Below are 10304 nucleotides of genomic sequence, written 5' to 3'. Positions count from 1 at the left end.
ACTGCTCCTCTCAGCCTAGAAGAGTCATTTGGCCCCCTTCATGCTCCCAGGATAGCCTGGGATCTGCTCCTGCTCAGGGATTCAGTTCTAGCCCTTTTACCATCCTTGGGCAATGAAATGCTTCCCACTGTCCTGGCTGCCATTATGTTGGGCTCCTGGCCAGCCCCCACCTCAGTGTCCACAGCTCTCTTATTTCTTAAGCTTCCCTGGGCTGGAGAAATGACACACAGGGATGTTTTCTTGGCTTTCCTCATGAGAATGTGGTCTGGCACATTATCTAGATGGTTAGAGAGGAGGTGGGCTGGGCTCATCAAAAATGCCCACCCTCCCTCTGTTCTCTTGGTTCTGCCCCTGTGCTGTGTGGTTGGTGGGGAGGGGACCTTCTGCATGCTTAGCCTCCTTTGTACCTCTTGGGGAGGTCTCTGACCTGGCTTTTTGCCCTGAGCTCTCCCAGCTTCTTTGCCATTTCGACCCTGGTGACCCTGGCCCTCCCTCATCACTCTCCTGGCTCACTGCCGCAGTGTCCTGAGTGGCCTCCCTGCCTCCAGTCTGTTCTGCACTCTGCTCTCAAAGGAACTTTCCTTAAGAACAGAGCAGACCAAGTGACTTCCCTCCTCAGTCAATGGCAGGGCCTCCCCTTTGCCCCCCAGAGGAAAACAGCCCCACCCTGTCTTTCCAGCCTTAGCCTCATTGGTCTTCTGTACTCCTTTCACACTCGGTGACCCTACCCAAATGGCTGCCCCCATGCTGAGAATTCATTCTGGTGCTCTTTCTTCCAGTCAGCCTGTCAACCCACATGTATTTATTAAGCACTTCCTCAGTGCCGGGTCCCGGCCTAGGGGACACAGGTACACAAAATGAAACCATTCCCATTGACCAGGAACTTCCATTCTCAGGCGGAGACCAACAATGCTTACGTTTTTGTAAATAGCGTAAGTGTGAAATGAAGAAATCTGCCGACAGCAGTTAAACGACCTGGTGGCTTTTAATGTCCTTGTCTCCTCCATTCAAATGGAAGTTCTTCGTACACAAGAAAGGTTTCCTTCTTGGTCCTTGTGTTCTCAGCACTCAGCCCCACCTCGGGCACACAGTGGTGCTTAACAAATGCCCAGTGCTCCTTGTTCCTCCTCCTAAGAGACTTTTCATCTTTGTGTGTTTTCCTCCTTGTTCCCAAGGCTGAACAGCATGTCCTGTCCAAGGTTCATGCCCTAGAAAGGCGGCTGGAAACTCTGGCTTCTGAATACTCTGCACGTTGGCAGAAGGAGGCCATCAGGCTGGAGTTGCTGGAGCTGCAGGGGGCCAGTGGGAATGGAGGTGGAAAAAGCCTGAGCCACGAGGATATTTCAACTCTCCTGGAGGGCCTGTTGAGCCGATGGGAACCCACCCTGAAGAAGGACTTCCGTAGGGACACCACTGCCCACATCCAGGTGAGGAGAACGCTCTGCTAAGAAGACCAGGTCGGCAAGCCCAGCTAGTGGAAGGCATAGAGGTCTTGAGGTGAGGCAGCACTCTGGGCTTGGCAGGACCTGCCAAGTTCTCTGGGTCTTGTTGAACGCCTGTCTCCTTTTTTGTGGTCTCCAGGAAGCACTCACCACCCTCAGGGCAGAACATCGGCAAGATTTGGATAATGTTCTAAAGAAGATTTCTCAGGCATCCCAGGTAATCCAGAAGCTCTGACGCTTCTGGAGGCAGAGACACAGGGGATGGAGGGCGGGGGGGGGGGGGGGGGGAATTTAGCGGGGCGGGGGGGGGGGAGAGGGGGCAGAGACGTCTTGGGGGAGGTCACTTGTAGCTGGAAATGTTGGTGCTGCTGTCAGTAGACCTAACACTTGCTTACAGGTTTCTGGCCAGATTCCATACTTGTATGGGAGCATATTCGATTGACTCATTGTCCCTGAGAGCTCCTTTCTGAGGACTCTGGATCCCCTTGTCCGAAGGATAAGCAGAGAGCTTACTGATCTAAAGCAACCTAAGCCTCCTCCTGTAGCTCCTTTCTGGAACCCCTTTCCTGTACTGAGCACATCCATGCATGAAGACTAGGGAGGGATAAGATTGTCAATGAGAAGACTGTAACTCAACAGCTGAGTTTGAAACTCTTTTCAGGGACTGAGAAGTGACCTCACCACTCTAGGGAAAGTGGTTCATGCCTAATCTCAGCTGAGTTGGGGTCTCTGTCAGATGCCTCCTCTTGGTGGGATGATAAGAGAGGAGTCCAGTCTTTGAAAGGTCTAGCCCAAACTCAAGGTCAAGATTTCTGGAGCCCAACAGTTTGCAGAGACTCAGATCCTCCTTAGCAGACAGAGGGTCCACCCAGAGGAGACAATGAGTCCCCAGAGTGTGGTTTGGTGTTTTCATCAGTCTCATTGTGCCATCATCTTCCTTACAGGAGCTGGAAAGCTGGGTGCTCCAGCTAAAATCTGAATGGCAGAGGTAAGGCCCCAAACTAACTGGCAAAGAGAAGAGGAGGGAAGGAAGGCTAGAAAACTAGACCAGAGAAAGCACCACTGAGATTCTCTGGGGGGGTGTCAGTAGAGCCAGAATACTTGGGTTAGCATGTCCATAGGATTAATCCCAGCTGGTAAGGACCTCAGAGAGCAGATGAGGGTCCTGAGGCCTGGGAGGGAAATGACTTGCCCAGGGTCACACAGGGAGTAAATGTCAGGGAAGACTTGCACCCAGATCTCTGGTTCTGTTCTTTCCCTTTGATAGTGGTTCTGCTTGACTCTATCCTGTGTCACTAGCCAGTGGCTGCCCTTCCCTTTTCCTTTTGTCACTGTCTAGTTTGGCCCAAGAAGCCCTCCAGGAAAACATATTAAAGGCTATGGGTCCACTGGAGGCCCAGCTGGCTGGCCTGAGACAGGAACTGGCAGCCCTGAGCCAGAGACAGGCTGCAGTGGCAGAGGAAGTAGACCTTTGGCCACAGAAGATGGCAGCCCTGCGCAGTGATGTGAGTCCTCCAGTCCACCACTTAGACCACATGTGCCCCTCTCTCCAAGGTGGGCTGCCTGAGCATCTGCCCAGGGAGACCCAACCCTCTAAGGTGTCCACTGGGGTCCAATGAGATCTTTTTTGGTAGACCTGAAAGCAGTGGAAAAATGCCAGTCACTTGGTTCACAGCCGTCCCTTCCCTGGCACCAGGAAGACATGCATAGGCTCTGAGCTCTCAGAGTCTTTCTAGACACCCCCTCCCCAGGTCCCCTGTCCCGGCCCTCTTTCTTCCTTACCTCTACTGTTTTGTGGATGGTCTCTGGTGGTTTCTAGGTGGAGTCTCAGTTCCCAGCCTGGATCAGTCAGTACCTTCTTCGAGACAAGGGCGCTAAGGCTGGGCTTCTTCAGCTGGAGGAGGTACAGGCCCAACTTCGGGACCTGGAGCACAGAATCCTCACTCAGGTGGCAGAAGGGCAGGTCAAATCTGCCAGTGAAGCTGCTGCCAGCCTGAGGCTGACCCTTCACAAGGAAGGAGTGACTGGGGTCACAGAGGAGGTGAGGCCTGCCCCATTCCCTGTCTGCCTGTCGGAGGTCATGGGTTTGCCCTGAGAGGAGCCTCCAGGGAAGGAAGGGGAAGCCCTGGCAGAGCAGGTAGCACACGTGGCCCTCTGGTGAAAGGGCTGGGCCAGTTCTGCAGGCAGCTAGGCCCATGAGTCCATCCATGCCTGTCTTTTAGGATGTGCACCAGATTGTGAATGAGGCCCTGAAGAGATACAGTGAAGACCGCATTGGGCTAGTGGATTATGCCCTGGAGTCCTCAGGTAGGTAGCCTGTAGAAAGCCAGAGGGCTGGGGACATGATGGTTGCCCATTAAGGGACAGCAGGAATTAAAAACTCATGATGCCCCTTATGGGACGGGGCAGTTGAAGGGCTGATGCCCTGGCAGTGACCCCTCATCTTCAGGACTACCTCTGTGTCCTGCCAGCCCTCAGCTGCCCCCACCTCACTTCTCTCCCTCTTGTTCTTTCAGGGGCCAGCATCATCAGTAGCCGCTGCTCAGAGACCTATGATACCAAGACGGCCCTTCTCAGTCTGTTTGGCATCCCCTTGTGGTACTATTTCCAGTCCCCAAGAGCCATCCTCCAGGTATGACAGAACAAAGGGCCCCCAGCTTGGCTCTCTGCCATCTCCCACCTTCTGTGGGGGCTGGGCTCTCAAGGTGGGAGGATTACACAATGGAAATCTATTCCATTGGCTGCCCACCTGACTTGTCACCTGACTTGTCTTCTGCCCACAGCCAGATGTTTACCCTGGCAACTGCTGGGCATTCCGGGGCCCCCAGGGCTTTGCTGTGGTTCGATTATCTGCCCGCATCCACCTCACTGCTGTCACCTTGGAGCATGTACCCAAAGCCCTGTCTCCCATCAGCAACATCCCTAGCGCCCCCAAGGATTTTGTCATCTTGGTGAGTATCTGAGCCTTGCAGCTCTCCATTCCCGTATGCCTGACAGCCATTTCTTAACAGCAGCATTGTGAGGTGAGGAATGGAAGGATGTGCCCATTTTACAGCTGGGATATTGAGGCTGGTCTCTGGACTCCACAACCAGCCCTTTCCCTGCTCCCCCTCTTCTTAGAGAGAAGCCAGAAGAGGACAGCTGACAGCAGTCAAGATTTCAATGCTGTCTCAGGGTCCTTTTATACAACTCCTTTATACATGGGTGCCTCCATGGCCAGGTGTCCCATGGGGGAGCTGAGTGGGGATGATGAGCACCATTCCCTACAGTCACCTCCTTAGGGCAGAGTTGGAATGTCCTCATAAGGAGGATGTGGGTGAAAAAAGTGGAGCCAGAGGAGAAGAAGAAACGTGTAGGGGAACAGGATGCTTCAGGACCTAAATCCTGATAGATGAAGAAACTGAGGCACCTACAATTAAATTGTGTGTCCCAAGCCATTCAGCAGCTTAGGGGAAGAGGCAGAGAAGGAGGCCAGGGGCTTGGAGGGAAAAGGATCTGTCTACTGAGTTAGTGAGAGATGCTGGAAGGTGAGGGGACCAAAGAAGGAGACATCATGGTGGCTTTTGCTTTCTCCCCTTTACTCTCCCCAATGTATCCCCCCCTACACCCCCTTCCTCCTCCTCTTCCACCTCCTCCTCCACAACCTCCCCTTCCTTTGCCTCCCTGGATTGATCTGGATTCATGTCCTAACAGCATGACCTTTCCTCTAACCCCCTCCCATCCATCCATCCATCCATCCATCCATCCATCCATCCATCCATCCATCCCTTCCCTTTGCTTTTCCTTCTCTGTAGGGGCTAAATGAAGATTCACAGTCGGAAGGGGTGGCCCTCGGGCACTTTACCTATGATAATGCTGGGGAGTCCATTCAGACCTTCCACTTTCAGGTATGGAGGGCTGGCCCCACAGTGTCCCAGGGAGGCTGGTGCTCTTGAAGGCTAGTTCACCAGCCATGGGGATGCTGTGGCTTTGCTAGGAGCTGCAGTTTGAGCCAGGACCCCATGGTTCTGATAGCAACCTGAGGGATAACATTCAGCCACTGAAGAAGGCCTGGGGGGGACGGGCTCTGGGGTCAGGATGTCCACCAAGGGATCACGAGCCTTCCTGACCCCAGTCTCCTCTTCCCACAGGGCAATGACACAGCCCCATACCAGGTGGTCGAACTTCGGATCTTAAGCAACTGGGGTCACCCTGAGTACACCTGCATTTACCGCTTCCGGGTCCATGGGAAGCCTGCCAATTAGCCTCTCCCCCCCAGGGCCTTTCCCCTCTTTCCCCCTTCAGCCCCTCCCCTCCCCCAGCAAGCACTTCATCCCACTTTCTCGCCCTCTCCCACACTTCATCCCTTATGGCCACTGTGGCTTCTGGGAGAGATACAAGGTGGGAGCCTACCACCATGGAGCAGTTTGGCCCCACCCTGCCCTCTCTGATGGAGAGGAGATCACCAGCTCAGCTATTTGTTTCACTCCCCATCCTCTTGAGGGTCAGGTGGCCCAGCTCCCTACCAGGCCCTGCCTGCCCTCAGGAGGTGTATACACAGCTATGTATGATATCTTGAAGGTGTGAGTCAAGACATCATGAGGGCCTTATTATGCTCAGCAGCACTCAGAACCACAGCTTAGGCCACCTTAGCTTACCTTGCCCAAGAGTCTAGGTCAAAGAACTTGGTTTATTGAGGGCATGACAACTTGGGCAGTTCCAAAGGGCAGACTGGTAGACAGTCTGTCTTGGGCATGCCCCAGCAGGTGGCTAAAGCTCCTGTCCATGGTAGCATGCATAGTTCTCTTTACCATGGGGCATGATGGGGGCAGTCTTTGAAATCTGAAGTATCTGGGACTGGCCACAATTCCCTGGTGTTAAGTTTATTGGGATAGAGTTGGGGTTAGTTTTTTGGAGTTAAGGCTGGGATGGGAGGGGAAGGGCAAATTCTTTGGCCCTGCGGGCCGATTGTATTATGTATATAGATAGATATTTATATTTATACATAGATCTCTTTGTTCTTTGTTATCAGACAGAAAAGCTACGGGCTTCATTTCTGGCTTCCTCCCCCTGGGGCCCAGGGTGATATTCACTCCAGCTCCAGCTTGGGGTGGGGGGCAGGCTGTCAGGCACGGATCCTCACAGTGACATTGCCATCCTTCCTGCCTTTTACTGTAGGAGGGAAGGCAGGCCTTCACACCACAGGGCTGGCCACTGGTCCCTGAAGCAAGCAGGGGCACTCACTCATCTGCAGGCTTTGGGGGTCACCAGCAGACAGTGGCAGGCTGACCCTAGCTGGCCCTCAACCCAGTTTGCTCCCTCTGCTTCTGTTCGCTTACCAGGAAGCTGGCGTCTGAGCAGCCCTGCGTAGGAACCTACAGATGGGGTCTTAGTTCTTCCCCATCACAAAGGCTACTGTTTAATTCTTTACTTTGATTTTTTAATCAACAAATTCTAATTTATGCCTATGCAAATATAAATTTTCTCTGGGATCTGTGGCTTCTCCTTGTCCACCTGTTGCTCTTGAGGCCAACTTGGAGTAGTGGGGAAAAGAAGGTGGTATTCTGGTAGAAACTCCCTGGTTAAAGGGCGGCTTCCTTGCTGCTGAGTGAGGCCTGGGAGGGATTGTCCTGGGCATCGAGAGGGAGCTAAGCCCAGGCCTGGGCTGGGAGAAGCAAAGCTGGGTAAGGGAACCAGAGGAGGCTTTCTCATTTCTGCCTGCTCCTTTAAAGCTCACCCAAGGCCTCTCCTGGTCTTAATCCTCCCTCAGTGCGCCCAAATTGATGTTTTATACTTCCTTGTGTGTGTCTGCATATCCATACATAAACACACACCTATCCAGACAGACATTCCTCTGTGTGCCTGCTCCATCTTTCAGGAGCAGGACAGCTTTCTAAGGAAAAGAGCTTTGTGTCTGCCTTGGTCTCCCCCATAGCTAGCACAAGGCCTGCCACCCAGCAGACACTTTATCTGAGCATTGCTATTCACTTCAACTCAGGTGTAAAGAAAGAATATACTCTACAGCCTTCTCAACAAGGGGTCACCAGCATGCCTTTGACAGCTCCAGCAAGGGTTAAACACATCACAAACTGCCAGCCGTCCTCTTCCACTTTCAGACAGCTCAAGTTGTTGGGAAATTTGTCCTGAAATCAGGCTGAAATCTATCTTTGGGCATCTTCCACCCACTATTCCTCGTTCTTTCATCCTGGGTCAAGCAGAACACGCTAATCCCCCTTCCACATCACTTTTCAAATAGTAGCATTAGAGAGTGGCTACTGCGTGCCAGCCACTGTGCCGAGCACTTTACAAATATCTCCTTTGATCCACACAACAACCCTGTGAGGTAGGCACCATTTCTAGACCCATTTTCCAGATGAGGAAATGTAGGCACAGAGGTGAAATGACTTGTCCAGGGTCACACAGCTGGTAAGTATCTGAGGGAGAATTTGAACTTGGATCTTCCTGCTTCCAGGTGCAGAGTTCCATCTCCTGTGCCACCTGAAGACAGTTCTCATGATCCTCTGACAGCTTCTCAAGGGCCTTACACCATGTTCTTGGAGCCCTTCATCCTTCTGTTCACCCTTCTCTGAATGCACCTCACCTTGGTCATTTCTTTCCCACACTGTGATGCTCAGGCCTGAACACTGCCCTCTGGCTGTGGTCTCCTCAGGACAGACTTGGGCTGACCTATTACTGACCCTCCTTCCTAGATCGTAGGCCTCTCCATGCCCCTCAGGAAGGCACTGGTCATTCCAACCATCAAGTTTAACTAGTGATTCACACAGACACTGCTATCCCCTAAAATCCCCAAATCCTTTAACAGGAGCCATGGCTGCATCACCCTCCCCCACTCATTGGTTTTTCTTTTCTAATTCTTGTTGAGGACTCTGCTTTTACCTCCACTGGATATTTTCATTTGGATAGAATCCTAAATTTTAGCTAGCTGAAACCTCCTCCATCCTATCAGTCATGTGACATCTCCACCCCTCCCTCCCAGCTCTAGCATTGGCACATTTGGACAAGCACACCTTGTGCTATTTCACTGAAGTCGTTGATAAAAATGCTGAACAAGCACGGAGAAAAGGGGAGATCCCTGGGGCAATCAGGACAATTCCCCTGAGACCTCCCAGGGAGCTGGCATCAGCTCATTAGCCAGCACTCGACAGGTAGGGCAATGTAACCCGTTAACCCTTTCCAAATCCACCTGTCATCTGAGATTCAGACTGTGCTAAAATCTGACTGCACTTTGCAGAATTGCTCTGATCCAAGCAAAGACTAGCAGCTCATCAGACACCATTTTACAAGGGATCTGGGATCTTGGCAGCGTAGGCAGGAAATGCACATTTTTATCCTGTGCAGTTCTGCCCTCCTGTCACGAAAACAAACTGCTTCGTGGACCAAAGGAGAGATAGTGCTCAGAGTCTGAAAAAGTTCTTGTTCAACTGAGGTTGGAAATGGCTTTCTTGATGGAGCAGTTCCCACCTGCTTGATGAACTCATGCACCTTATATAAAGCAGTGAACAGGAAGGGAGAGTTCAGGATTCTCTGTCCAGAGTCACTTGCCCATAATGTCTCATTGAGGCACAAAGCACAAATGGGGCAAGAACATAAAATCAGGGTTACCTAAGGGACATTTAGAATAGGCTGGAGCTCACCTTGAGATGGGAGAGAAGGGAGAGTGAGGTTAATAAACCTTTGCCTCTATGCTTCTAACTTAAGGGGGGAGTGGTGGGGGGGAAGAGTTTAAAAAGGAAAGTAAGTTAATCTGGGTCCTACAATTACCTAAAGGTAACCTGTCCAATCCAGTAGGCAGAGATGCAGAGATTTTACAGAGCTCTAGGGAGCCCAGCCTCTTAACAGGCATGACCTGGATGAAGATCCCGACCAGGAGACTGAGAAAGGGCAGTCAAACATGAAGGAAGAAAAACAGGTGAGGTTGGACTCATGAAAACCTGGAGAGAAAAGAGTGGGAAGGAGAAGAAGACCCTGGATTCAATCCTGGGTCCGTTACTCTTCTCTCTTCATTCTACTTCACTCAGTGATCTCATCAGCTGCCATGGATTGAATCACCCTCTCCATGCTCATGATTTCTCAAATCTACCTATTCTGCCTAAAACCCTGTGCTGACCTCCAGTCTTTCATCTCTCGTTGCTTTGTTGATGCCACAAATTGGATGTCGTGTAGATATTTTCAGCTCAACATGTCCAAAACAGAACTCTTCATCTTCCCCCTATTCTTTCCCCTCCTACCTTCCCTATTACTGTAGAGGGCACCACCATCTTCCAGGCTCCTAACCTTGGCATCATCTTCAAATCCTAACTTCTGTCCAAGGGATTGCCAAAGATTGTCCAATTTACCTCTGCAACATCTCTTGTGGATTTCAGCTTTGCAGCACCTCTCATCAGTTTCACCTCTCCAACATCCCTTGCAGATTTCACCCTTCAACATCTCTCAGATTTCATCTTTGCAGCATCTCTGATCAGTTTTACCTCTCCAACATCTCTTGTCCATTTCAGCTTTGCAACATTTGTCATCAATTTCACCTCTCCAACATCTCTTGTCCATTTCAGCTTTGCAGCACCTCTCATCAATTTCACCTCTCCAATATCTCTCACAGATTTCATCTTTACAGCATCTCTCATTGGTTTCACCTCTCCAATATGTCATGCAGATTTCACCCTTCAACGTCTCTTGCAGATTTCACCTTGGCACCATCTCTCCTCAGGCTCACCTCTGCAGCATCTTTCAAAAACAGAACTTTCTTCTCTGATGCTGCCCCTACCCTAGTCCAGGCCTCATCTCCTGTGCACTGTTGTTTTCTTATGACTCACCATTTATTTTATTTGTACAAAGTAGTGAAGAATCATACCATGGCTGGGGGAA

General features: G+C 51.3%; 1 protein-coding gene across 1 annotated transcript; it reads left to right on the top strand.

Moving 5' to 3' along the window:
* The first annotated feature begins 857 nt into the window (after nucleotides 1-857).
* LOC140532097 (SUN domain-containing protein 2-like) lies at nucleotides 858-5686 on the top strand. Its single transcript, XM_072650641.1, has 11 exons — nucleotides 858-932; nucleotides 1176-1427; nucleotides 1582-1659; nucleotides 2387-2430; nucleotides 2782-2947; nucleotides 3262-3483; nucleotides 3665-3749; nucleotides 3959-4074; nucleotides 4226-4393; nucleotides 5237-5329; nucleotides 5573-5686. The coding sequence occupies exons 1-11, from the start codon at nucleotides 858-860 to the stop codon at nucleotides 5684-5686; spliced, it is 1413 nt and encodes a 470-aa protein (XP_072506742.1).
* Nucleotides 5687-10304: the final 4618 nt, after the last annotated feature.

The sequence above is a fragment of the Notamacropus eugenii genome, chromosome 3 (assembly GCF_028372415.1).
Source record: "Notamacropus eugenii isolate mMacEug1 chromosome 3, mMacEug1.pri_v2, whole genome shotgun sequence".
Classification (NCBI taxonomy): Eukaryota; Metazoa; Chordata; class Mammalia; order Diprotodontia; family Macropodidae; genus Notamacropus; species Notamacropus eugenii.
This window is presented reverse-complemented; position numbering and strand designations above follow the sequence as displayed.

What these genes read in the sequence shown, in the direction of transcription:
- LOC140532097 (XM_072650641.1), top strand. Translation starts at nt 858, where the DNA reads ATGAAACCATTCCCATTGACCAGGAACTTCCATTCTCAGGCGGAGACC. An exon ending in CTAAAATCTGAATGGCAGAG is followed by an intron (nt 2,431 to 2,781) that starts GTAAGGCCCCAA and finishes GTCACTGTCTAG; the next exon opens with TTTGGCCCAAGAAGCCCTCC. An exon ending in TTCAGACCTTCCACTTTCAG is followed by an intron (nt 5,330 to 5,572) that starts GTATGGAGGGCT and finishes CTCTTCCCACAG; the next exon opens with GGCAATGACACAGCCCCATA.